At 46.5% G+C, this 27,922-nt stretch overlaps 1 protein-coding gene across 22 annotated transcripts; it reads right to left on the bottom strand.

The window, feature by feature from the left end:
• Positions 1-500: 500 nt before the first annotated feature.
• On the bottom strand, positions 501-27,922 carry TPM1 (tropomyosin 1). 22 transcript variants are annotated; one of them, XM_028508292.2, is made up of 10 exons: positions 27,624-27,824; positions 26,733-26,858; positions 26,407-26,532; positions 14,828-14,961; positions 12,595-12,712; positions 11,303-11,373; positions 10,448-10,523; positions 9,928-9,990; positions 9,585-9,654; positions 501-1,837 (listed from the first exon to the last, which is right to left on the bottom strand). In XM_028508292.2, the coding sequence occupies exons 1-10, from the start codon at positions 27,735-27,737 to the stop codon at positions 1,755-1,757; spliced, it is 981 nt and encodes a 326-aa protein (XP_028364093.1). In that variant the 5' UTR covers positions 27,738-27,824; the 3' UTR covers positions 501-1,754. The 22 variants fall into 22 exon arrangements, with proteins under 22 accessions (XP_028364093.1, XP_028364107.1, XP_028364102.1 ...); XM_028508299.2 differs by lacking the exons at positions 501-1,837; positions 10,448-10,523; positions 26,733-26,858 and adding exons at positions 6,542-6,673; positions 8,078-8,156; positions 10,969-11,044 and having other exon boundaries at positions 27,624-27,823; XM_036034364.1 differs by lacking the exons at positions 501-1,837; positions 26,733-26,858 and adding exons at positions 6,542-6,673; positions 8,078-8,156 and having other exon boundaries at positions 27,624-27,822.

The raw sequence follows: 27,922 nt of genomic DNA, 5'->3' as shown, positions 1-27,922 counted from the left end.
CTTGCTTCAAGTCTTCAAGAGCAGCCTATGATATTTTCAGTTTCCTAGTCTGAGAAAACGAGCATGTATCGGAATTTAGAACTCACTGTTAGAAAGCAGGAAATCACAAAGCCCCCGTCAGCAGTACCTCCACGCAGACGCACACTGCTGGGGGACAGCCGCAGGTTTGGGGCCTTGGCCCACAATCTGTTGACGTGTGCGTGCCACTGCCCAAGACTCAGAAAACCACACAATTACTGCCGAAGGCTCCATGTTTGCGCAGACATATGCCAGTAACGGGGAGAAAGGCTTTTGGAAAGCGTCTTTTCAGTGGGTGGTAACTTGCACAGATCAAAGGGGATGCTGCAGCCTTGGAGGCTTCTGGGGAGACAACACACGAGACCCAGTCTTCCCCTGAACTCGGAGATACTGTTTTAAGAAACCATTCATGAGGGAAGGTAGATTAATCACACAATCTAAAATTCACAAAGTAAAAACATACAAACGACAGAACCACTGACTTTAGAAAATGTCCTACAATGTGCATTTTATTCCATACAATTATACAATGTTTATATATACAGGAGTTCCCCCCTTATCCGCGGTTTCACGGTCCTCGGTTTCAGTTAACTGCAGTCAACCATGGTTGGAAACATGAAAAATTTCAGAAATAAACAATTCCTAAGTTTTAAATTGTGCATCGTTCTGAGTAGCGTGACAAAATCTCGAGTTGTCCCATTCCGTCCTGCCCAGGACGTGAATCATCCCTTTGTCCAGCCTCTCCACACTTAGTAGCCCTCTTGGTTATCAGACCCACTGTCTTAGTGCTTGTGTTCAAGTAACCCTTATTTTTACTTAACAACGGCCCCAAAGTGCAGGAGTCATGATGCTGGCAATTCCGATCTGCCCAGGATAAGCTGGACAGCGCTCGCTTTGAGTGGAAAGGTGTGTATGTACAGGAGAAAACACATAGTGTCTAAGGTTCAGTATCATCTGTGGTTTCAGGCACAAACTGGGGGTCTTGTGATGTATCCCCTGTGGATAAAGGGCGCTACTGTAGCTATAACTCTTAAATGTTCTTTATAAATTTAGTGTAGTGACTAAGTTTTCACTGTAACATGGAGACATGAAAGGAGTGGAAACCCACACTGAATGCTTTCCTGTGAGTTGAAATGAGCTCCAGGGGTGCCAACTGGAAGGAAGTAGAAGTCTTAAATGAGCAGTGTGGCTTACATACCCTTGGCTTTAGTGAATTCAGACACACAGAATCCATAGTCTCGTCTCATAGTAAAACTCAAGAGAAAGTAAGTGTTGGACAGATTTCTAAATTGTACAATATTGAACAGAAGACCACAGTGGGACCTTTTGTTTCAAGTAGCACCAATCCACACCTGATTGTTTCCAACAGTAATCTTCCTGTTGAATATATTGTTGGCACTTGGAGCGGAAATCTTTCTGCTTTGGTGAGGATTCCTGGATTGACTAAGCGTACTGTGTTGCTAAACTCTCTACAAAGTGTGGCAATGTCACCCTGGGGAAATGGCACAAGTAAATCATCGTCGCTCTGACATGGGCTTGCCTGTGTGTGTGTGTGTGTGTGTGTGTGTGTTTCCCCCACACCAATGTCGAGGGCATTTTGCAGAGGTTTCTGTGACAGTGGTAAAGGTAAATAAAAATGCATTTAAGGGGTTTCATGGTAAGCATGGTGTTGAAAAACAAAATAAAACAAAAAACAACAAAAACATGAAAGAATGTGGTCGCAGCTAAGGAGGTTTTCACATGTTGTTTAACTCCAGTAAAGTCTGATCCAGCATCTGATGCATACTAAGGTTTTCTTCTTTGGCATGAGCCACTTTCTCTGTGGTGGGATTAGAAAATCAAGTCATGAATAGCTGCGCTTTGGACACAATGATGGTTTGTACATTTAGGCAGGCAACATCAATCACAAACACAGGATGAGACGATTAGGACTAGGCATGCTTGTCAGGCATTACTCATTTCCAGACAAGGACCTACAGAGAAGGAAGCCGTCTTGGGCCCGAAGGAACCACAGGCACAGCAGGTTCTCACAGGGCAGCAGGGTGAACCCTCACCAACACTCCACTCTGAGGATAAAAGGCAGGTGGGCTGGGTGAAGGTTCACTGGTCGTGCGCTGCGGGAACAGGGAGAGGCGCTGGCAGCGCTGGAGTTAATGACAGCAGACACTTCGGGGTTACAGGCAGTTAACGGCCTGGGAATTGTGCGGTAACACAATCTCACAGAAAACAGAGATGCCGTAAGTAGGTTTTCTGACAACTTTTGAAATAATTTATTTCTGTTGCTTATTAAAAAAAAATTATCAACATGTTTCATGCACACTTTAGTAGGACATTCTCTTACTATTCTTACAGCGGTCTATTCATTATCAGCATGACATTCTCACCAGACTCTTATAACACTGTCAGACTGGATAAAAGCATACCTTCCAGACAATCAGGGACTTCTGACATGAGTTCCTGTTTTCAAAAGCGGTTTTGCCCAAGCATAGGTACATTTAATCACATTTCAAACACTATACCAGATATTAAGAAGGTAGGAATAGGAATATGTAATAGGAATATATATATTATATATTACACCCTATATATAACATATATATATATAAGTTATACACATACACACCCCTCTGCTTTGGCTTTCTAACTTAAAGTAGGACTCAGTTCTCTGTAGGAAATAGAAAACATTTTTTTGAGGTCTTCTTTATGTACCAGTTCAAACAAGAGGACCTACTGTTGCAAAGAGGAGTGCTATATTGTTATATTTATTCATATACATAAAGATTATATTTTACCATAAAAGTTATTTGGAGATTAGAGAGAACTGAATTATTCCAGATAGAAAAGAAAAATGCAGACAAGGCCAGCCTTTCAGCTGAATCCTTTCATGTACATTTCTGCAGAAAGCTACCCTATAGCTGAAAGCATAACAGTCTTAGAGTTCCTGACCATGGGCTCCATTCCTAGAATTCAGCCCAAGTTCTTTCCCACTTAAATTTAATCCTCATTCAGGGCCAGCTTTAGTTGGTTAGTTAGGCGGCGGTTTTGCTCAAGTTGCTGGTAGAGTTGATCTGTACAGGTCAGCAAGCAGGTTAGCAAGGAAAGAGGCAGAAGAAGAGAAGTTAGCTAGACTTGGAGAGAGGAAGTTAACAGACAGAACACAGAGATACCTCTGACACTGATTACTTGCTGAACAGGTTACCCATACCCCACGGTCATCTGTCCTGTGCCTGGGAAGGTCAATGGAAAAGGCCTGGCAGACTTAGTAAGAGCCAAGACTTCTCTCTTGGTGGGAGGGGATGGGAAAGAAAGGGAGCAACAGGGTACGAAGAGGAGAGTGGGTGCTCCTCTTGCACCTCACAACCACCACTGCATGAACTGGGCTGAGTGCAGTTTCTGGCAACAGCCCGAGGAACCCAGGCAGGGCTGGAGGCAGGCCCAGCACGCCATCTACTCCTGGCTAGTGCTCAGTGGAGACTGACAGTGAAGCCTCAACCTGCCCATTTGTGATCGACCCTTCCTGCAACCCTCTTCATCCCCACTCTGGGGACTGGCTTTCCTTTCAGGTGGTACCAAGAAGGGGCGGCTACCTCTGCAGCATTAATACGTTTTGAAATGCAGAACTAAGCTCCTTGTCCCTGTCCCCCAGTCACCAAGATACAGAGGGGAGATTCTGAATCCTCATCCAGTTTTGATACAGGTATGTGTTATCCTACTCAGAACAGCAAGAGAACAGGCACATGTCTTCCCTGACTGAAAATTTACCTTTACTTCCTGAAGATGGCATGTATGTTTGGAGCCAGATGCACGCATATAAATGAATAAAACCTTAAACCTCCACACGGAGACCAGAGTGACATAAATTTTACACATTGGCATGCAATCTATTCAAATGGCAAGGAAGCCAGCCACAAGAATCAGTCTGTATCTGATGGTCCAGGGGACACCCAAACAATGAAAAGGCCTGGAACCTACCACAAAATCCTGGAGGACTCAAGATTGTTCTGAATCACAGTGACACCCCGAATCCAGAAATTCTACTTAACGATCTTGAAAAGCTGATAGTCCTACTGCTGGGGAAAATGAAAATGTCCAGTTTCTAGCCCCAGGTCTCTTGGTAAATTGATCAATTCTTATTTCAACTTCTTCTAATAAATGGCAGGAAATGGGGAAGACATTCTGTTCACTGTGCTTTCAGCTTGAGACATCTCCTGCCTTGTCTTCTTTGCTCATCCAAATTTTCTAAATATTTGAAACCCTGGCCAAATGTCACCTCCTCCAGGGAGCTCCCAGTCAGAAATTTCTTCTCTTCCTCTCTGACTCTAAATACACACCATTTATGAGACTCACTTCACTGCTCTATCTTCCCACCAGATGGCGAAGAACATTTCTGGTTCATCTCTACCATATCCAGACTACGTTCCACAGTATCTTGTGTATGGCATATGCTTGGGGGTTTCAAAATTGAAACCGTGCTAGCACATTCACACTCTCACAAGGGCAAGTACTGCCAAGGGCTGGCAGGCTGTCTCCGTTTGCTGAGCCAATGTTCAGCCAAGCTGGAATGGAAGAACTTTGGAGAAACCCTGGAGGATCCAGAAGATCGATGTGAATTCAGCTTAAATGATAGCTGTCCCTACCACACCCTCCTTGGGACCTGTTCCACTTCAGCTGCCATGGAGTTGGCAGGCCTGGGTGGCCTGAGGGCAGGGACCAGAATTGGTACTCAGGAGTACCTTCCCCTCCTGTGCTACCTCCCAGATGCCTGGGGCCTCTAGTGCCCAGACTCAGCAGTGCTTTTGGTTTGGTCCAACTGAGGCTCTTGGCAGCAGCTGAGCTATGGCCTGGTACTATGAACTAGAAGCCTAAGCTCTCAGTTTCTCAGTAAAATCAACTTGCTATTTATCCTTTTGTGTACTCATACCTTCCTGGGCTATTCCAGGTTTACCCTCCCAACCTATCAGTTTCTCAGTTCCCCTGTAGAACATACTTATAGGAAGTGCAAAGGTGCAAAGGTCTCTGGGAGGGTTTGAAAGCAACAGATGTGCCTTCGCAATTCCCTGAGCACGTGCTCAGCAGAACTTTCAGGCTTGTCGTTTTGTTTGCTGCAGGAAGCAGGCTCACTCAGAAGGGCCCACCTCTGTTACTCTGAATTTAAAAAAGAACAAGGCAGGAGTCACAGCCAAAAACCTTAGGAAAAGGAAAACATGAAATCACAGAAGTCTTGATACTCTCAAGGGACAGACATTGTCCAGAATCCAAATTTTAAAAAGCCTACTGTACCATTACTAAAATACTTTACGGCCCTCTTAACTATGTATTCTCTGCACTGAAGTCTTTGTAGAGTAACTGGTATTATTTTCAGTTTGTCCAAATTTACCTGAGTATAAATTGAGTATAAATAGTGGTATATCAAACCTCACAGGCTAACAAAACTACATGCAAACAGATAAAGATCACCCGTATTTACAAGAGGAGAAATACAGCCAGACCGTGGAGGATGGAGAAATGCTGGGAATTAGGAAACTGAAGTCCACATCATTATGAAGTTCTACAGTTTTTTTTTAATGACTTGATTACTGTTTTTGAAGGGAATAGTGAAGCCCAAATAAAATGTAATTGTATTCTGAACAATTTCTACTAACTACTTTTACAGGAAGAAGAATCAATGTTAATGACTATACTTTAAAAGTGCCCACAAATTTAAAAACAGCTATTATTGCAAAGATTGTGTATGTGCAACCCTTCCTAAGGAGCATGATGTGCTTGAGAGCACAAAAATCCCAACCTGAACATAATCAGATTTAGAAAACTTGAGATGTCATTTCATGATCCAAATGAAGGTGGCTAGGAATACACTTTTAAGAAGTTTTATCCTTTGTGCTGTAAAAGGAGGATCAACAATAACTTCAACTTACATAGTTTGATCCGGTTCTTTTTCACCTTCCCCAATATGGAAATTCTTGGCAATGTAGGATGGCTATGAAGACTTCATCACGAGCCTTTCATTCGTTAGCCACACCCTCTGAGGCAGGGCCACCTAACTACAAACCGAGAGGGCTCACCACATCCCCACCTAGACCTCTGGCAGAGGAAGACACTGCCCAAGGTGGATCTTCTGACTCCCAACAGGGAGCGTGTCCTGGGCAGTGGTCCTAATGCGGCCGCATACCAGATCCATCACAGTCCCTAACAACCCACGGATGCCCCGGGCCTCACTCTAACCTGGAAACCAAAACTCTTGAAAGGGGCCCAGGCATGAATATTTTCTTTTAGACGTTCCACAAAGAACTACTGCCTTAGAAACTCTTGAGATTAATGTATAATGTTCAGAATGCAAAAGAAAAAATAAAAATATAAAAAGCACAGCCAAAAATGAACCCTCACATGCGTGAAGCATATTTGTGTTTATTCAGTGTTGAAACTAAAATGTGAAGTAAAAAGAATAGCAAACAGAAATAGCTTACACAGTGTTTATTTTACACTGAAATGAAGCGCTTCTCCACAACAGGAAGCGCCGTGCGCGCCTGGCCCTAGGGCAGGGAGCTAAAGAAAAGAACCAGGGTCAGCTGGAGGAGAGACAGACGGCAGAGCTCAGAGAGGTGGGACATCCAGCTTGACGAAGGGGTCTTGGGAGAAGTGAAGCAAAGAAACTTATCTGCATGAAGAGAAAAGGTGGGAGAAAAAGAGAAAAAAGTGGCACAATGGAAACAAGGGAAACCAGACAGAGAGGAGAGCAACACCGGAAACGCAGGCAAGAAGCGGACATGCACACCTGCTGCCAGCTGCACCTGTGGGGGGTTGGCCCTCACCCCGCCCCCTGGGGCTGGACCTGAGGCTCCACAGGGCCTCTGGGAGATGGGCCATTTTATGAAAACCCATGACCAGAATTTAAAAACAAATTCTGAGCTAAACCCATCTTTCAGAATAATCACTCATACTTGATGCTTCAAATTTTCCCCACAGAAATCACCACGTTTGTGGTCTGATGGGAAAGACCTTGGAGACAGATGATCTGACCCACCCTCCGATTTACAAACGAGGGAAGAGAGGATGAAATTCTCTCTAGTTTCCATGGTGACTGTCATGTCTCTAAGGGAGATTCTATAAGCTGTAAGGCAGCAGGCACATGCCACACTCTTCCAGCTACCATTTTTCTGCATGGGTAAAATTAAATTTCCAGAGTATCTGGAATTCAGTGCCAGAATATTATGATGTAGAGAACCCTCTGTGAAACATTCCAGGTTAGAATTTAAAGAGGCAGAATGAGTTTAGCGCTTAGGTTCGGTTAGTAATGTGTAAATTAGTTGTGTGTTCAAGGTCCTCATGAGCACAAGGCTATCTACTCCACTTACTACCTCACAGCAGTAAATGCTGGGCCACTCACTCCCAGGGCTCATATTGTAATTGTTTATGTCCCATTTCTTTGACACAACTGTGGTGTGTTTTGGGGGGTATTTTAGTTCCTTTGATAGAACCAGAAAATTAAAGGCTTGGTTCCTCAGCAGAGGGTTCACATCTCTCTGTAATTCTTAACAGTGAGGAAGAGGTGATATTTTACAGCTATACTGGATCGATTTCCTTTCCCTCAGAGCCTCAGTAATCTGACACTTTAGGGCTCCTAAATTTATATTTCTTTTTGGAAGACAATGAAATTTTATTTAATGAAATCTCAGGAAATTAATTTTTGGTAGTTCTTTGGGAAGTTCCTGTACAACTGCATGGCCTTCTAATTTTACTTGGACCCAGTTTGATTTCCTGAAAACACGGTGCTCAAGAGATTCATATACCAGTTCACTGCTTGGTGGCGATGGTCTAGCTGAGAGACGGAGCAATGAATAGATTCTGAAGGGAAAATGGTTTGTACAGACCTACTTAATCTACTTGGCCTTTCTATTATGTGAATGTGAAAAAGCCCCAGTGACTACCCTAGGTTACGCAGAGAGAGTAAGCAGAGAGCTGTAAAGATGGAGATTCTGGAGGCACAGAAGGGAGCAGTGCTGAGCTTATCACATTAGCATGAGCGCACGGGTGTGAGCAGGCAGGGTGGATGCACATTTACATGGAAGTCATATCGTTGAGAGCGTGGTCCAGCTCCTCGCTGATGGCTTTGTACTTCAGTTTCTGAGCATACAGCTCGTCTATGACCAGGAAGTGGAAGGCAGAGGTGCAAGGACATGGAGAGTGATCAAGAGATGGAGGGTGAGTGAGGGTGGCATGGGCGCCATCCCGACACAGCAGCAAGAAAAGGGCAATGCAGGAAGGAAGTGGTGCCGCAGCAGGTGGCCAATGCAGGAGGCGTGCGTTTTGTTTTTAAATGAATTGAAACAAAAACAAAAGAACAAAACCCATTAGAAATTAAAACAAGGAAGACGCAATATGAAAATCATAACAAATATGGTAGGTATATCAGTAACTATGGTAAGCCCTAAACAAAAACCACACCAAAGGATGTCTCCTGGGTGGGTAACAGAATGTCTTTCTTTTCTAGAGCTGTATTTTAATTACACTGGAGTCGCCGGCCAACTGCAACTATAAACAGTGGAAAAAATATCCAAGGGCAGTGTTTTGGAAGAACGGTTCGTGACTACAGTCTGTAATCCTTATCTGGCCCCACCTTCCAACCACTGACTTCCTGAGCAGACGAGACCACTGGGACACGGACTCTCCGTGTGCTGCCCATGGTCTTCCCACTCTGGCCGCCCTGCTGGTGGCCCAGAAGGCCTGACCAGTGAGGAAAGCCACACTTTGCCACTGCTGTTGTGCCAAGCCTGCAATCTGGTGTTTGTGGTGATGGTTTCACACTTGGCTGCGGTGGGACAGACTGTTACGCAGCCTTTTGTTACTCTCTCCTCTCTCCTCTCTACGGTTATCGTCTGCACCGACCTCCGGTCCCTTCCCCAGCTCCTTCTGTCTTGGACGTGTGCCTTTTGTATTTTGTTCATTCTTTCTTTTTTACTGATCTTCACAAGACTCTGAGCTCAACATTCAGGATTTCTTTGAGACACAGTGGGTGTTACAATAAAACCTACATATCTTAGGGGACAAATGCTTAAATCTCGAAATGCAGTATCCTACCCCCACTCCTCCTTCAGTCAGTACACAGAGCGCCTACCAAGATAACTGATGACAAATCCCCAACCCCTTACACTGATTTCAAACTTGGAAGAAGATGGGTTGTGTCTAAGAAGAAATCCACACCATTTTGATAATTAAGAGGTATCCCTAATGAGAGAAAGTATACTGGAGTCATTCTCACCTACAATCACCTCACCCACAGTGAAAAATAAACTTGCCACACACCTGCGAGTGTGAGGGAACACTGGACAGCATGTGTCATTACAAAAAAAAGATGTGCCCGTCTGGTGGCTGAGAGTGAGTTGGTGAGCAAAGGACTCAGGTCCGAGTGTTTAAGAGCCACAGAATGAAACCCCAAGGACAGACAGGAAGAATGTGCAAGAGCAAAGGAGTATATCAAGGTGAATGAATGCACTGGGATCAGAAAATCGTTTTGCCAGGTTGATACTCAAACGTAAGGATTAAATGAAAAACACAACTCAAGATCTTACCTTCTAAGTCATCAATGCTCTTCTCCAATTTTGTTACTGACCTCTCTGCAAACTCAGCCCGAGTCTCAGCCTGCAATAATTCAATTTGTTTTGGTCAACACTGGGGTGTTTCAGATTTCCACAGAGAAACCGAGAAACTGGAAATCAAAATGGGCTCGAAACTGCGTGTCAGTCAATCACTACGGGGAGGGTGGTGGCTCGCACACAGGGAACCCGGGGACCACCTCTGCATACTCCCCAGGTGGAGCAGCACAACTTTGAAATGACACAGCCCTGAGCTGCTCCATGAAAACAAACGCATTTACAATTCAGATGCCTCTGCCCAAAACATTCACAGCATTACCTCCTTCAGCTTGTCAGAAAGGACCTTGATCTCTTCCTCATACTTGTCTTCCTTCTGAGAGTACTGTAATTAGAAAGAACGTTCCAGATGTCAGACCACAGCTCACTTTATACTCATGTCTTCCAATACAGAGGAAGCGCCAGCCCAGCAAACAGATGTTGGGGATCTCTCAGGAGGTAACGGAGCCTCCGAGATCAAATGGCATACGACAATGCAGTCTCGGTTTCCCTGCCTATTGTTTTACATGGGATGAGAACAAGATAACATCCACTTGGCACTTGGTTTAAATTAAATTGTTACAGATGACTCATATGCTCAACATAAAATATATTCTCTATTAAGAAAAAAAAGAACCTGTTATTCAATAACCATCATGAAATCACCTCAACACGATGCCATTTACCAAAATGCCTAACGGACTTATTGCTTTGAAAAGGAGGGCCTCAGAAGGGAAAAAGCAGGTGACTTTGGAGCAGCTCTGGAAACATGCCTTCTCCCCCACACCATGCTCCTGGCCTACCTTCTCAGCCTGAGCCTCCAGTGACTTCAAGTTGTTCGTCACAGTTTTCAACTCTTCTTCAAGCTCGGCACATTTGCTAATGTTTTCGATCAGAGGCAGAAAGGGTGGGAGACAAGCCAAAGGAAGGAGGAGAGAAAAAGGAGAGGGATGGGAAAACATGAAAACCAAGTCCTAGAGAACAAAGGGCTGCCTCAAAGTAGCCAAATCATCAGGCAGTGAAGCACTCACTCTTGCCGTGGACAATGCCCTCCAACCTTATAAAAGCAGAAAGGCAGGGTGACAAACTCCAACTACTCTGAAGTGTGATAATTTGGCTCCTTTTTTGGCTGCACCAAAGAGCATTTACGAAGGAAAAACAAAGGAGTATAAAGAACCCAAAGAAAGCACTTAAAGCAAGATATAAGACAGCAGAGGGCGCAGTGAAGGTGCGGTCGTTACACCAAACGAACCAGTAGGTAGTGGAAGCTGAAAGACGTCTGGGCTGGAGTTAAACCTAAAAACCACACATGAGCCATCAGTACCTTATCCTCTGCAGCCATTAGTGCTTTCAAGGTCTGATCCATTATTCTTAATTGTTCTTCCAGCTGTCGAACTTGGCTGTTAGTGGACACAGGAAATGCACAAGGCCATTCTCAAAATCAGTGTGCAGGTAAGGCATGCAGTGATACACGCATTCACACACAAACACCCCACACAAGTCCTCCGTGTTCTAGACTCGTGGCTCATCCATGTCAAATGAGCACATAAGGAGCCCGGAGCTGAAACAGGTCAATGTGCAGCTGCCAGAATGTCATGCTGTTTAGTCACTGTTCTGCAGCACCCCACACACAGCGTCCTGGCACCGGGCCCGCTTACCCTTCTGAGAGCTCGGCCCGCTCCTCTGCACGTTCCAGGTCACTCTCAATGATGACCAGCTTACGGGCCACCTGCAGCAGGACAAACACAGTACACACAAACACCATGGGCTTGCCAGCTTTGAGTAAGGGGGTGCTGGAGTGGGGACTGCATCCACCAGTCTCTAGAAGATCTTGTCTACAAAGAAGATGATCCTTTTTCTTGTGGACTCGAGAGAAGCTGCTCTCCATCAGGAGTGCCAATGGAGAGGAGACCAAAGACCCAGAATGGCTAGTTACGAATGGGCAGCCTCATTTTAAGTGACCCATGGGAAGTCTGTATAATTACATAGCAGCCAAACCAAAGTGTGGAAGAAGGGAGAAATATGAAATTCACAACCTCAAAAATAGCAGTATGATGAGACATGATGCATTTTATGCCAAAAGGTAGAGGCTGCCAAAAATATACTGTATACTTCAATCTCCTTTTTGTGGAGAAGGTTAAAAATGCCAACAGAATAGCAAGAGAAACTAACAGGAGACGAGCTGGTGAGGTAACCAAGGAAGTCAGCTCTGTATTCAGTGAAAGAACTAACTTGAGAGAAGGGATCCTCTGATCCCTTTCGAAATTAGCAGGCATAATGCGATCTGGAAATGATGGTGATAACCATAACAAAAAGGAGAGTCATGCTGTTTCAAAATAGCCATGGTACAATGAGGGCAAAACTTAAACCTTAACAGCTACGTTGCTCTGTTGTCACAGGAAGTTGTTTCCATGGAGACGTGATTGATCAGAGGCTGATTTAACTGTGTAGCTATGTTGATAATAGAATTTGACCATCTTGGAAAGAGAGGAGGGCAAACTGAAAATGTCCTCCGTGAATCAATCACCCACACAAGTGCGTGGTCCAGTATCTACGCTGCCTGAGCTGGACCATGGTAGGTGAATCACTCTGAGAACTCTGGTGACAGCATGACAGGCTCCTTCCACAGACACAGGGGCCCAACTCTTCCTTCCCTGGGCCGAAGACCCTTTGTCCTGGTCTTTTGGGGGTTGGGGAGGGGACAGGAGAAGCAGCTTTGGTCTTTCCTAGTGTTACTGATTGGCTTCAGGAGGAAGCTTGGGATCCCTTAGCCAGACCAAAAAGAACCATTTTCCACAGACAAAGGAACTCTGCTTCTCCAAACCACCCATTTCTGCCGAAGAAGCTGATCATTTCACTTAAGAATGCAAGGCGGTATACCCTGTTCCTGCCACCCCCCCGTCCCGGCCACTGCTGGGGGTCCATGAGGCTTTAGGCCCTAGGATCTGACCTCTTCATACTTGCGGTCAGCATCTTCAGCAATGTGCTTGGCCTCTTTCAGTTGGATCTCCTGGATCTCCATTTTCTCCTCATCCTTTTGGGCTCGACTTTCAATGACTTTCATGCCTCTGAAAAGGAAGACAAGCAACAAGACCCAAGATGCAGAGCTGACCTCCGCAAACCCACACAATGCACTGCAGGGGTTTGTGAGGCTTAGTTTAACTGGCAGATCGGAACAGAGCACAGAGCTACTTTTATTTTCCAAGCCATGAATCGAGAGTTTCCAATGCTGAAGGCAGAAAGATATACACTTCTGTTTCTTGCAAATGAAACCTCACACTTCCAGTACTGGTGAAACTGTCCAGAATCTCATGTTAAATAAAAGGCACCGTGTCAGAATCCTGTTCAAAAGTGTGCGGCAGGGAAACAGGAGAGCCAGCATGCTTTACTTGCTACATAAATAGTGGGATTTCTTTTCCTGGTGGGCAGCTTCAGCTTGAAAATGGACCAAAGTTAGAACAAAAGCATATTTATCTTCGTATACTTCCTGCCACAAAGAAGGTAGTTGTTCTTACCTCATCAGCCACAAACGTAAATACCAGATTGAACCATATGAAACTGCTGATATTTGATCATGCCAGACCCATAAAAACAGCAGTTTCATATGGGTCAACCTAACACTTTAGATAAGAAACTGTGAGTTTTGCCTTTAATGGAACTCTTTAATAATAGAGGGGTTTACAGGGCTGATACCATCTTCTGTGCCAATATGTATGTTTGGATCCTATCGCATGGTGTTAAGTTTTGGACAATGTTAGTTGATTTATAATATATTCCAGACTGATGGTATAACAACTCATGTTAAAATGGGATTCATGACCAAAATCTAAGTAGACAGTAACATAAATAAGCCACTATTTTTTGATGAAGCACTGCAATGTTTTAGGAGACTTCAGTTCCAGCCTGGGCCCAGCCAAAAGCTGGCTGGGAGACCCTGGGCAGGCCACACCAGTCTCTGGGCCCCAGTGTTCTCATTGTAAAATCAGGGGACTAGAGTAAACAATCTTGCAATTCCTTTTTACTCCAAAGTCTACCATTGCCAGATTCAGATTGCCTTTTGGGTTCATTACCAAGTGTATTTCACGAAGAAGTTAGCCGCAAAACCACTGGTATGTGTACACTGTTAGAGATGATGAGTCATCTTCAAGTAATTCCAAAACTCTTGGTTAGAGAAGAAAAAATAAGCAGCAATGAATTATGAGCTGACAACATCAGCTAGAAAGCTTCTTTAATCCTCAAGTCTGAAATCATTCTTTATCCTCGGTGGCAGGGGGCAGAAAGCCACTCGAATATGGAGAAATGGACAAAATCAAGGATGGCATTCACCTGCCCAGCTCACAGTGCAGGTCTACATGTCCCATGTCCTGAGCCACCACACACGCTACTCTGCCACCCCTCATGCATCTGAGCTCCGTCTAGCATCATGGAGTCTTCCCAGGGGCGTTCCCGTGCGACGTGAAAGCATTAACATCAACAGCTGGGCACGAGAGAAAATGCCTTCTAGAGTACGCAAAGTTGTGCTGGTCTACACGGCCACGGTCTGCCCTTTACTGCCACAGAGCTCCACCTCAGCGCAGTTCAGTCAGGGAGAGCCAGGCTACAGTGGGAACGGGCTCAGCAGACACCAGTGTCTGGCTGTATTTATGTGCATGTATGTCTTGTTAGCATTACTAAGTCCAAAACAATTTACTCTTGCAGATTGCATTTGTTTTAGCTGTGTTTCCTCTTATACCTGTTTGTTGGGCTATTTGACAATGATAGCCCATTTTTATCTAAGTCTAAGCCTCCTTGGTATGCTTTAAAACAGTTATCTCTTTAAAAATGCATAATTGCTCCTGGGTCAGCAGGATGGAGGAACCGTTATGCATCCCTAGAATTTCTTGTCTGTCTCCCTGGTCAGATGGTGAACTCTGTGAGGGCAGGAATAGCATCTTCTTCTTGGTAACCTTGGGGTTTAAAGCCCTTATGTGCTTTGTCTAAAAGCACCCATGTTAAACTACCAAAACCAATAAATTAACCACTAATGTTAAATGAACAAAACCAATGGTTACACGTGGGATCAAATGAGGAAATGATCCCACGAAGGAACTGCAAAATTCTGAAAGCCCAAGATCAGTGAAGCCCTCCTGCTCCACCAGGAGAAAGGCCTACGCTAAGAAGTGGGCTGAGAGAAGCGCCCTCACCTCTCGCTCTCATCTGCTGCCTTCTCAGCCTCCTCCAGCTTCTGCAAAGCTGTTGCTAGACGCTCCTGGGCTCGATCCAACTCTTCCTCAACCAGCTGGATGCGTCTGTTCAGAGAAGCTACATCAGCTTCAGCCTAGGCAGAGAGAATGAAAGGCATTTCAGAGTTGGGGGAAGTGAGAGTACCTCTTTAGGGAAGTGGCTGAGACGCAAACACTGATTTCAAATAGGAAGCCTGGACCTTGTGGTGAGCTACCCTTAAGGGCATCACAAGCCCTGGTCAACTTTAGAGTTCTCCAGTCCGTTCACAGATTTATTTATATACAGAATGTCCACATTTGTATATATACAAATCTATAAATACCATTCTCATTGGAAAGATGAACCATTACCAAATGCTGTCTTAGTTCTTTTCTTCCATAGGTTTCAGCACACTGGCTTTACCTCACTACAGCCACCTGACTTACTGGGGGCCTGAGGTGTGGCCAGAGACAACGCGGCTCATTCAGGCTGAGCCACAGAAGGCAAGGGCAGTCCAGCCAGAAATCAGACTCTGGAGTCTCAATTCTCCTTTCTCCAGACCATTTTCTCAAGGGGCCTTATAAAGGAACTAAAATATTTCAAAACTCAGGGGTTCTAACATACAGACCATACAGACACAACTAAGTCCAGTACCCCTCGCCCTGCCCCTTTCTGCTAACTCCTTTAGAGTTACTAGTCACTCTGGAACGCGGTGATACAAATTTCCCAAGTGTTTCCGAGAAAGCCTACTGGAATTTCGTAAAAGTCAAGGTTACTACAAGAAAAGTTTCAGACTCTTTAGGAGAAAGGCAGTACAGACACTTTTTATTAATTGTATCTATCTCTGAAATAAGATGTTTCTTCCTTGGGGATGCCATGATTACCTGCTGTTGTAAGCACTGTTACTATGGGCCTCAGAACACTGGGAAGACTGATGGTCTATTAGATACACTTGCCCTGGTAGCTGTTTAAATATTATGCCTTAAGGTAAGATAAGGAGTTTATCAATCTGGTTCTGTTTCTTCATCCCCATCCACTTTGAACATCTAGTTATCTGGGGTGATGCGGTTTTCAGGACATATGGAGAGTTTTCTAAAAATTACAGTACACACCTAGGGACCTATGCTAGTTCTCTACCTACATTCCTTTCTTCTTTACTCAACCGTAAGCTTCTTATGTGCAGGGAATCTTGTTCTTTACACTTCGTATGAGCTCAGTAAATTTCTACTGAATAAAAGGAGTAAAACCAAGGTAATTTAAATAAAAGGAACTTTCTTAGCTCATGGACCACGCATGACACATCCAGTCTGAAATGTACATACAGTTTAGAGGGAGGCTGTGAGGATGACCTTGAGTCAGAGGAATTACAAGTACCTTCAGCTCTTTGCTCATCTGTGCCAAGTTTTATCCGGAAAAGGGAAGTGATCAGGGCATTGGGTAAAGGATGCTTTATAACAAACATTCAAACACACTTTTATCTTGTCAAAAGTGAACTATGTAGTAAAAACTGGTTGGCGTAGGCAGGGAGTGGGGGGAAACAGAATCCTAGGAGCACGGTTGACAGCTGCGCCGGCCCCCGAAGGAAACCGTTATCGATGCACAGTGAGTAACGGGACCCACTGAGTCGGACCGCAGGTGACTGGCAGTTTTTTTGGAGGAGGGGTGACCGTAATAGGAATAACATATTTCTTAATTATAGGGAACTGTCTTTTTAAAAAGTCTTTAGCCCTATTTTTTAAAAACTGGAAGGAATATACATTAAGTATACTTTTGGGCCAGGTCAGCTTTCTTCACTTTTCTGTTTTTTCCCATGTCCAGTATAATTCTGTTCTTTTATGAATGGGGGAAACACATAAGCAACCCTGAAAGTTAAAAACGAAGAGCAAAAACCAACCCACCAACTCTCGGTGGAGTGTCTAGATCATACATGCAAAAGTATCCCCCTTTCTGTCCTTATTATTATTAATATAAAGGCAAGTATCCTGTTACAGGTGGTGTGGCCAGAGAAATGTCAACATGATTTTTAAAACGATTTTTTTCTTGTAGCCACCACATTGTTATGTCCCTGCTCTGCTTTCAATCTGGGTCTCAGCCTCCAGGACTTTGTACCCACAGAAAGGAGAGGGCTTGTGATCTGGGAACAGAAACTTCTGGGTGACAGGCCAGGCTAGGTCAGTTTCCCACACAGCCGGGGCACCTGAGTGTGAGGAGACAGAATCCCACGTTCAGTTCTGCCTCCGCACACAAGATCCCCACAACCCGAGATGCCGCCTATCAATCTGTATCTTCCTTCTTATTCTAGCCCCTGCCTCCAATTCTTTCCTTTAGCTCTGGACACTGTTTTATAAATGTCACTAACTCTTTTTTCCCCAGGAGCATTTTATAGAATCTTATACTTCCTGACATTATGGGTTGTAACCTATGGAATACCAGCTAATGCAGCCTCGTAAAGGGCACAGAAGCAATGACTGGGAATGGAGATCTGCTGTCGGGGCCAGCACTGGCACACACAGAGACATCCAGGTGGTCTGCAAAACAGAGGCTTCAACTGTTTAGCTGGAATGACCAGCTAAATATCTAGCTAGGCATCTTCCAGCAGTTCCCACAACTGGCTGAGTATCAGAACCCACTAGGAGATACACATTAAAAATACAAACTTCCAGCCCCCATCCCTAGAGACTCTGATTCAGGTCAGAGGGGAGGGTAAGAATCTTCACTGTAAATAAACAACCTGATCCATTTCATTCCTCCACCATCCCTGCCCACCACCTAAAAGCTGGCAAATCCTGTGGGAACAAGAACCACTCTCCTAGCTCTTCCTTCAAAAGAAAACAGAAGGAGGGTGGGATCTTTGACCCAGCATGCTGAAGTATACCCAGGTCAACAGCTGCCAGTGGGAGACAAGACTAAAATCCAGGTGGTCTGGCTTCTTGGGTGCTGGCTCTCTCTCTTCCCCTCACCGCCTTCTGGAACCTCACAGAAGACCTGGAACTGGTGGTTCTCTCCCTTGGAGGCTTTGCTCTTTCTAAGTCAGAGTGGGGGATTCTCTACAGCCATCCCCACCCCTTCAGTGGCAGAGACTAACCGGGACTAGGAGAACAGTCACTGTATTAAATAGCATCCACCAAACAAGTCCTCTCAATCCTTTTTGAAATAAGCTGTGGTATAAAATTGGAAACCGTCAAGTAACACTCCTAACAGCTCACACAGGGACACAGCGCTCTTGCTCTCAATCCCAGAAGCCAGTGCCCACTGCCCCAGATGTTTCAGACCAGGACAAAGGTGCCTGGAGGTCACCTCTGTCTGGGGTACATCTAACTCTGTAAGGGTCCCCTGGGAAAAACCTGGGCTCTCACTGGCTTCTCAGGCCCCCAACACACTGGTCTGATCGCAATTTTGTTTGGTTCCCTAGAATTCATCTTTCTCTTACTCCCACCCCCGCCCCCTTTTTTTGGATGGGGAATAGAATTATGTTCTGTGTTCAAAAGGCCCACATATCTTACCTTCACTAGCTTTTATTGCCACTATGTGTTTTCTAAGTTCTGAGTTAGACACTTTCTAAGGTTCCTGTCATCACAGCACCTGGGCAGTCTGCTTAAGACTTCACCTGCTGTTGCCTCTGCCAGTACAAGCCCGCAGCCACTTGACCATCTGTTATTTAAAAAGCAGATATAAATAACAAGGCCTTTGGGAAGGGTCAAGACCCCAGATGCAAATTATTTCCAGGCATGGAAATTACCCTTAGTGTGCTGGGTTAGCTGCTTCTAACAACAGCCAGTGTGCTGATGCTGCTGGGGAAGTCTTTCAGTTTGGGATGCTACTTTCTTTTATTTCAAAAGTGCTACTGTATCTCACCATGTAATGAGCTACTCAGAAACCAGACTGCTGTATTAGCAGAGGCTACCAATTGTCCTCCTGCAGTTTTGTTGTCAAACAACCACCAGGAACCCTGCACTTGCGAAGTACCTTAGAGTTAGTTGCATGGTCAGCCCTGTCTCTTCCTGTGATGCCCCCCCCCACCCCCACTGCCGCCCCCTAAGATATTAGCTACCTGTACAGAAAATAAGGGCAGGAATACCACTCCCCTCCTCTAGCCACCCCAACAAGATACCACACAGCAATCAAGGGCATGCCTGATCCAACATAGCAAAATATTACTCCAAAATCAGATTTGAAAGAAAACTTCTACAAGACCTAGATTTTCAAGGCATCCAGATGTTTTAGCCAACACAACTAACAAAAAAAGTTAAAAATAGCAGTAAATAAATAACTGTAGGAGAATATTATTACATCCTAAAAATCTGGACTATATTTTCAAAGTTCTGCCTGAACCAGAGTGGAGCAAGGGATGATCAAAGGTCAGGTCTTTTTATTTCAGGCGAACTGCAGTTACACAGAGGCTTCACCCTGCTTGCTGTGTCAGACCCAGTGACTATAGCCAAGTTAAACTTCTGCCCTTATATGGTAAGGAAAGGGGGGAAAACACTGATGACATTAAGGGGCACTCCCATGGATAACAGATAAACACAACCTCCTCTATCGGTGCCAAGGCCTGTAATTTACGAGGCATGTTTGTATAATGAGGGAGAATGGACATGAACGGAGCATTGTCGTGTCCCTGCCTTGCCTACATATGAGAGCAGAAACCGAGAGTACATATTCCAGTCACTGCCCGCCCCGGGGTGCCAGTGTGTACACAAAATGCACCCTCAGCTTCCTGGTCTCGGAAATGTTTGCCAGCTCTGGAGAAGGAAAGGGCTGGGAATTTTGTAAATTGGTTATTTCCATGATTCAATATAGTTACCAATGAAGAACCTTCAGGTGGCAATTTTAAAGTCTCCTTGTTTGCTGGGTACTATCTGGAAAGGAGGAAGGACTGACTCCCCCTGGCTACTTTTTCCTTTGATAATGACATAAACAAGCAAACAAAATCCTCTTGAGTCACAAGAGGTAGCAGCAACCATTAAGCCAAGCAGCCTCATTCCGACAATCTGAAGGGCCCATACACCTTGGAAAAACAAACCAGCAGGAAATAAGGAATGGCTTATTTTTCCAAGGTAAGTGCTGGTATAATAGTGCCAACTAATTACAGCCTCTCTAAACTTTTTGAGAATTTGAATTTAGGGCCAACTCTCCACTCAGATTTTTTTTTCTTCTTCTTCTTCTTTTTTTTTTTTTTTTGCAGTGGTTAAGGCTTTGTCCCTAAACCTCCACTTTCACTGCTGAGAGAAACTGTGACTACCAGTTTAACTCAGTCATATCTTACCAAGAAACCGCACTGCATCAGCTATCTTTAAGTTCCAGTTTCAGAAGTGAGGAATCACTCTCAATCAGAAATGCAATGGCTCGACCCAGTCCTCAAGTTGCTATCTTAAAAGGTTCTGTGTTTAATCACCCAGACAGTTTTAAAAAGTTACTTAAAAAATTGAAGCTATTTAAACTACTTTTACTATAAAGCATTGAAAAGAATGAAGGCATCACCGTTAGCCAATTGGCATGGGAAGATCACTTGTAAAAAACACAAAAAAGAAGGTGAGTATAAAAGTAACAATGTGCCCTTCATACAATTTATCTTGCGTCTAACATCAATCACTAGGCCAGGAGTCAATAAAAGGCTCTCTTGTACAGGACCACACATTCCCTTTCTTAGCAGGGTGCGGGGAGTTCTACTGACTTCTACCACCAATCACGTCAGCCCACCCAACATTCCTTTCAGGCTGCCCACGTCCTCTCTCCAAGTTAAAAAAAAATTATTAAAAGCATGTAAGTGTATTGTTTTAAGATATAATGCAATGAGCAGGCTCTTTCCAAGACCCTTTGATAGGTGGGGAATTGAAGTTGGAAGAGCAACTAGCTATGATATGTGCAGTGTCGTTTTAACACCAGCTGACACACAGCACCCACCCTCTTGTGCCTAGCAGCACTCTAATTCCTCTACACGCACTAACTCCCTGCACCCTCACAACAGGTAGGTGCCGTGATTACCTACATTTACAATGAGGGAACTGAGAGACTGAGAAGGTAATCAGCCCAAGGTCTCACAGGTAATAAGCAGTGGAAGATTCAAATCCTGGCCATCTGGGCCCCGAGCTCTTTTTCTTACCCATCACGTTCCATCAGTTCTAATGGTTCGAGGACAGCTGCTAGCCAGTCAGAGAGGCAGCTGGAACCAATTCACAGCCCAGTTAAATTCAGAGACATCCACGGGGCCATTTCTGACGTGTCCTCTAGAGAAAACTGTTTTTTTTGCTTACTGATTTTGATTCCTGTCTGTATTTTACCTGAAATTTCCTCTAGTTAGGTTTTCCTCTTAGAAAGGAGCTGTTTGCTTTTATGTATTTTATGCAAAACAATTCTTGTAATTTTTGCAGCCAGCTGTACACTTAACCAATAACGATTTACTCAACTGAGAATAGGCCGGTATTAAGCACAGCTGGATACCGTATTATCGCGTGTCATAAAATTCCCAAGGTGTTATGAGTATCCTGACAAAACACACACACACACACATACACACACACTCTCACTCACACACACTCTCTCTCTCACAAATCAATAAACAGCAAATACCTAAACTACCTCTGAAATCCTGTTCCTGTTTGCTGGATACATTTGCCTTAGGAGAAAGAAAGGAAGCCAGGTGTTACACTCAACATGGGGGAGGGGGAAGCCAGCAAGAGAATACACCCAAATAATCATTGACATTTAGCCAACTTTTTCCAAGATTTAGTAACAAAGGAATATCTATCTGTATAAGAAAATGTGGGTGGTTAGAGAAAGGGAAAGGTCAAAGGGCCACCAACTACAGGAGTCAGAACCGGGCGTTGTTAATGCCTCAAGCATCACAGAGAAACAGGCTTCCAGAAAACCAAGGGTCAACGGGAATGGTGGAGGTTAGCATCCCCGGGTCCCAAAGTCTGGCAGGGCCTCACACTTGACCTGCCGGCGCCCGTTCCCAAAAGAAGGGATTTCCCTCTTCCCTTCCCACCCTCGAGTAAATAATGCCAGCAGCGCAAAGTGCACATCGCGAAGCACCCGAGACACTCGGGCCAAACGCAAACAACCCAGAAATGGAACCCTTTCTGGGAAAATGCTACTTCCAGAACCTTCTCAACACCACTCCTGCTTCCTCTCCGAGCTTTTAGGTTAGACCCGAGAGATGGAAGGGAAGGACAGAGAAAAATAGGGAGGACCCCTACGCAGAGCCCGACACCAGCAGCCCAGGTACGTTCTGGGGCGTGGGGGCAGGGACAGGTGGGCTCTAGAGGGCTCTGCAGCGCGCGGTGGGGCCGACTGGGGAGGAGGCGCTTCTGGGTGGGGGGCTGGAGTGGGTGATGGGTGGATCCCTTACGGTCTCCCTCAGCTTCCTCTCGTAGTCCAGCTCGCGCTGCAAGCTGCCCGCGCGCTCCTCCGCGGCGTCCGCCTGCTCTTGCAGGCTCCGGATCTTCCTCCGCACCGCCTCCAGCGAGCTGCTCCCCGCCATGGTGCGGGGTGGCGGCCGGCGGGCTACGGTGGGAGAGGCCGGCTGCTGAGCCTCTCGAACGCCCGGCCGCCCCGCCCAGACCTCGCCGCACGACAGCGGCGCCCCCTGCGGCCCAGGACCAGCCCGGAAGTCGCGGTCTCCTGGGCAGCGCAGAACCGCAGGCGAGTGCGCGAGCGCCGGGGGCGGGCACAGCGGGCGAAGCTAGGCGCGCGCCGCAGACCCCGGGAATTTGCAAACCGCGGGAGGCGCTGCGCATGCTCGCTGAAAAGGGGATGGTAGGCGTTGGAGGCGCACTACGAGGCTCTAGGCGGACTGGGTGTGCCCTGCAGGAAAGGAGGCCACCGCTCGAGGGATTTTACTTCGATTCCCACCGCCCCTCCTCGGCTCCGAGACGTCCGCGGTAACGGGCCTGGTTGCTAAGGGGTATAGTGCCGCCTACTGGCGGCGGGCGCTCCTCTCCAGATCCCGTATTCCCAGGCCCAGAAGGGAGACCTGAGGTAAGGGTTTGGGTCCATAATGTGTCCCCAAGTGTCTTGCTGTTCCTCGTTGCAAAGAACCCCAAAACACAGGATTCTAACAATAATAGCCGCCCCCCTCCAAAACTCACGAAGTGAGAACCACTAACATATTACAGAGTGATTAAATCTATTCTAAATGCAGTCTTCTTAGATTAGAACCTGGCTCCTAGTTCTTTCCTGGCTGTGTGACTCTGGACAAATAGCTTGATTTCTCTGGGATTCTTCTGTGAAAGTGGCGTTAATGGCAGTACTTTCTCACTGAGCTTATGTGAGGGTTTTGAAATACTTAATATAAATCACTTAGCACAAAACCTTGTACATACATTCGTTAAGAACTCAAATGATGGCTTTAGTTAAAATATAGGCAGGTACTATTTTAAGAGGTTGGGGCCCATAATCAGCTGTTTATCCCAGCCTCTATGGGGCTCAGTTTCCTGTCCATAAAAGCAACCATCTTAAGTAGGTCCCTTCTGGTCACAACCTTCTCCGATTTTAGATTAGCCTCTGAGACCTTTTGGAATCTGACCAATTCTGGGACGGACTGGCCTGCTTTTAAAAGGCACACCAAGGAAGGCTACAGAACCTTATGAGAGCATCTGGGTACAGCTGGATGAAAATCCATGTGGACACAATCTCTGGGAACTGTCCTCTGCAAATTTGCCCCTGGGGCTGTGTTTTTAAATGCCTGCTGAGTCTCCCAGCTTTCAATTCTCACCTTTCTCAAAAGAGGCCCTTCAAGTCCATTCCTGATGGGAATAAGTGTGGGAATAATGGAGAAAGAGAAAACAGACTTGACATCCCTTTCCTCCTCCAGAGCCCTAACCACGAACCTCCTTAGCTTTCCTAACTCATTTTCTATGGACTTTTTCACAGCCTCTGCTGAGATCTCCCAAACCCCGGCATGGGCCTTCATATCCTGTAGGTGGAGCCTGTGTCTTTGTTTCCACACTGTTCATCTGGTCTGTCAGGAGGTTACAAAGCCTCCCCTAAAGGAGTACAGAACATGGGCCTCCAACTTTGATAGGGGCGGGGATTGTCTTATAGCCTCCAGGAGGAGCCTGGGAAACTGCTGGACTTGCAAGTGCTTTAAGCAGACAACTAATGTTCTGCCTTTTCAAACACCTTGGAAACTCCATTTCACGTGAATTAATTTTCATGGTGATGTCATTATACAGGCGAGTAGGACAGTTCTCAGTCTTGGTTGCACATTGGAATCACCTGGGTATTTAAAAAATACTAATACCTGAGTTCTACTCCCAGAGATTCTGATTTAATTGGCCTGGGATTTTGGGTTTTTAAATCTCCCTAGGTGATTCTGCTTAGATAAGGTTGAGAATCATTGATTTAGAAAGTAAAGATCTACAGGGAATAAATATCAGATACATACAGTTATTGGGGCAGAGGTTGGGGGCCAAAGCCTTCTATCCCTTTCAGCCTCACTGAGGTGGAATGACAACAAAATATTCAAAACAAAACCATTGGCGATGCTACCTTATGAATTACCCCCTTTTAAGCTAGGAAGAGCCCACTTCTGGAATAGGATGTGTAAAGCAGGTAAATTAGAAAAATGTTTTTAGTCATAGTAATAGTAGAAAACTATCAGACTGTTTTACAGGTCTTAGCTATGGATGGACAAGGTAATTACAGGGAAATGTCTTAATCACAGATGTCATATAATACTGTCTCAGGAAGCTGACCTCTCTCCCACTTCCCCTTCTCTAGCGACATCTAGTCACTAGTTCGGAGTCCCTCTAGAACATTTCTTCACCTTTTTCAGCATCCCTAGATGTTCCAAACAACGTAAAATGTCTTAAAGGGAATGGTGGCCAATATATACTACCAAAATAAATAAATAAATAAATAAAAAGAATCAAAACAGGGTTGCAAAAATCACCCTCCCCTGCTGGCCCCGCCCCTCCCCTCCCCCCCAGCTGGCTTTAAATATCCTCTTTCCCACTTCTGCCACACCTCATTCCTAGGCTCCCTTAAACAGCTTTTCAATGAAGACCTGGAGCACTACATAGTCCCCAAAATTATCATCTATTTTTCCTTAAAAATTGTAGTATCTTTTTCCCCCTTCTCTTGCCTTCAGCCTTACTGAGCTATTTTCAAATTCTCTGCATTCTTTACCTTATAAGGAATATCTCTCCTTGATCTATCAGCGGCTCTTTTGAAAAAGCTAAATAAACGTCCTGCTGGAGAATTTTGGGGAGACAGACATCCTCCATTTAGCCTTCTCCGCAGCAGACATCTGATCTGCATTATACAGAGCAGTCAGAGTTATGTGTTCTCTGGCTCTTTTCTAAAGCCAGGTAGTTTGTAACTTAAATATTTTAGTTAAGTCAGCGCTTCCCTGAACTCCCTTTCTAGAAATCTTGATTTTCACTGAAAAAAATTTTGTCAGCTTCTAAATGTTCCAAGTCTGGATTTTTCACTTGCAAAACACACTTGGAGATGACATGACAAGCCTTTTTCATACCACAGAAAGCCTTTCCTCATTTCAAGACCCAAGACTCTCCAGCAATTTGCATTTTACTTTCAGACAAAATAGTCTACCAGTTCAACTTCTGGGCACGGCTTTTCCCTGGTGCTCACACATTCTTGGAATTGTTCCCAAGGAATTCTTCCTAATTGGGCCTCCAGGCTTAATTAGCCTCTAGAATGGAATCCAACGGTGTGAAAAGAAATCCTTCGGAAATCTAATGCATAGTTTGACTTATGCAGCAGAAGAGGCAAACTCCTCAGCTAAAAAGATTCCTCCAAAGGGCAGTGAACAGAGTTCCGATTGAGCTTTTACGTGAGTGCACCGCCCCTGAAACTACGTGGTGGTTGTCAGAAGGCTGACAGGTGGGGGTGGGGAGAGCAGGAGGGGCCCGGGGGCAGCTAGCTCACTATACCATATAAAGCACTGAGCTATATATAGCCCCCAGCTTACTTTTTGGACCTAGTGCCCTCAGAATCCAGACCCAAGCAAGTATCATCTTCCCAGGAAGATCTTAAGGGCTGAATTAAGGCTTCCCGGGTGAGAAAGGCAGCCTCGAGTGTCTGTGTGCCACACCACCCAGCTCAGCCTTCTAAGTAAAAGAAGCCCCAAACTGTTCCTTCAGTCTAGAGGCCAGGCCCCCTGACTAGACCAACCACCGAAAACCAGGCCTTTCCACCCACCAGAGTTGGCAAAAGGAAAGAAAGTGAAGAAACTAGGCATTCTGCCTCCAGAAACCTTGGTTGGGACACTTCAAAGGTTTTCTGCCACAAGGGAGGCAAGGTTCACCCCCAGCATCCAATTTCAGCTGCTCTGCCCTCCCAGCTTCTCACCCCCCACCCCCCAGGGGTGGGGGCAGAGAAGGAGAAAAAGAGAGAGGAGTGGATGAAATATGAATGAATGTGTGCTGTAGCAGTCTGGGGCAGCATCCAGTGCTCTGGGCTAGGGCAGGGCTATGTGCAGGTGTCCAGCCGGAGGAAGTGACCCTCCTCCACTGCTCTCTGGCCCCTGTGGTGGCTCCAGAGTGGCGATGCGACACGGCAGGAGGTGAGGGAGGCAATGTGTGCATGCACTTACGTCGGTGGCCTTTTTCTCTGCCAGCTCCAGCTTCTCCTGGGCATCTTTAAGAGCCTCGGAGTATTTGTCCAGTTCATCTTCGGTGCCCTTGAGTTTCTTTTGCAGCGACACCAGCTCATCTTCCAGCTGGGAGTTGGCCGTGGGGGGTGGGGAGTGGGGGTGCAGCAGGCAGCGTGATCCCGCAGGGGAGGGGTGTGGGTGCACAGAACCAAAAGGACAGAGACAGCGGGACAGACAGAGGGAAAGACAGGGAGGGAGAGAGAGAGAGAAAAAGAGAGAAAGACAGAGTTAGCCATTCGTGAGCTGAGCCGCGCGATCCCCGGTACCTTGGCGGCGGTCTCATTGGCGGCCAGGAGGCTGTCCTCCGCCTTGTGCAGCTCCTCCAGCACCCGGTCCCGCTCGTCCTCCGACGCCCGCAGCAGTTTCTCCTTTGCCGCGATGTCCTCCTCCAGCTGGGGGGGCAGAGGCGGGCGGGCGCGGGCAGCCGGCACGGACCGGGTGTGAGACACACACACAACACACGGCGCCGGGTTGGCTGGGGCCCCTCCGGCACGGGGCGTCGCCGAGTTGGGGTTCAAGGGTCCCCAGGTAACCTCCTCTCGCTGGAGCTGGAGGCGCACCGTGGCCCACCCCGTACCCCGACCTCCCCCAGGACGAGACTCCTGCCGGGGTGTCAGAGGGCTCAAGTCCACAGCCTGGTGTAGAAAACCGCCCCTCTCTTCCTGGCCTTCGGGCCCTGCTCTCTATTCCAGCCCATCTTTGCCCTTAGGGGGAAGCTCCATGACCCTCACCCCCACTCCCCAGCCTCCGTCCCAGTGGAAGGGTTTATTATCCCAGGCAAATGAGGCCAGAAGAACTTAGGACACTTTCTGGACTTGAATCCCTTCAACCCCCCACCCTCACTCCTCCTCACCCCGACGGATCCAGAGAATCAAGTGCCTCTAGGGCTTGAATTGACTCCACGGGCTCTGGAAACCAGAGAAGGTTACTATGCGTCCTCAGACACGACCGAAAAGTTAGAATAAGCCTGAGTCTTGCTCTTTCCCTCCACCCCCTTCAGACGCGGGTCCCTGGCTGTACTGGGAAGGGGGTGGCTCCCCCAGTCTCCGGGGTAAGGGGCCGGGAAGGGGTGTCAGCCCAGGTCCCAAGGCTCGGGGACACCCAGGTGGGCGGGCGGAGCACCGGCGCCCAGTGGGCGCAGGGCGGGAGGTGCAGACCTGCTTGCTCCTGTCCTCCGCCGCCTTCTTATCGGCCTCCGCCTGCTCGGCTCGATCCAAGGCGTTCTCCTTGTCGAGCTTCAGCATCTGCATCTTCTTCTTGATGGCGTCCATGGTGGCGGTGGCGAGGGGCCCGAGGGCTGCGGCGAGAGCAGCGAAGCGCGAGCGCGGTGGGGCGGCCGAGCCGGAGTGCGAGCGCGAAGCCGCCTGCTGCTCCCAGATATGTACTTTCCCAAGGGGACGACCGCATTCCTCGAGACAGCCAATACTTTTTTGGAAAAGCTTTTTTCCCCTGCCCC

Source organism: Phyllostomus discolor, chromosome 1, assembly GCF_004126475.2.
Source record: "Phyllostomus discolor isolate MPI-MPIP mPhyDis1 chromosome 1, mPhyDis1.pri.v3, whole genome shotgun sequence".
NCBI classification, from domain to species: domain Eukaryota; kingdom Metazoa; phylum Chordata; class Mammalia; order Chiroptera; family Phyllostomidae; genus Phyllostomus; species Phyllostomus discolor.
The sequence above is the reverse complement of the archived record's forward strand: the minus strand, read 5'-3'. Positions and strand labels throughout refer to the sequence as shown.

Excerpts from the sequence above, each read along its gene's own strand:
- TPM1 (XM_028508292.2), bottom strand. The coding sequence starts at position 27,737 with ATGGACGCCATCAAGAAGAAGATGCAGATGCTGAAGCTCGACAAGGAG. Across the intron at positions 26,533-26,732 it reads CCAATGAGACCGCCGCCAAG|CTGGAAGATGAGCTGGTGTC; the intron begins GTACCGGGGATC and ends GCCAACTCCCAG. Across the intron at positions 12,713-14,827 it reads GCAGCAGATGAGAGCGAGAG|AGGCATGAAAGTCATTGAAA; the intron begins GTGAGGGCGCTT and ends CTTCCTTTTCAG.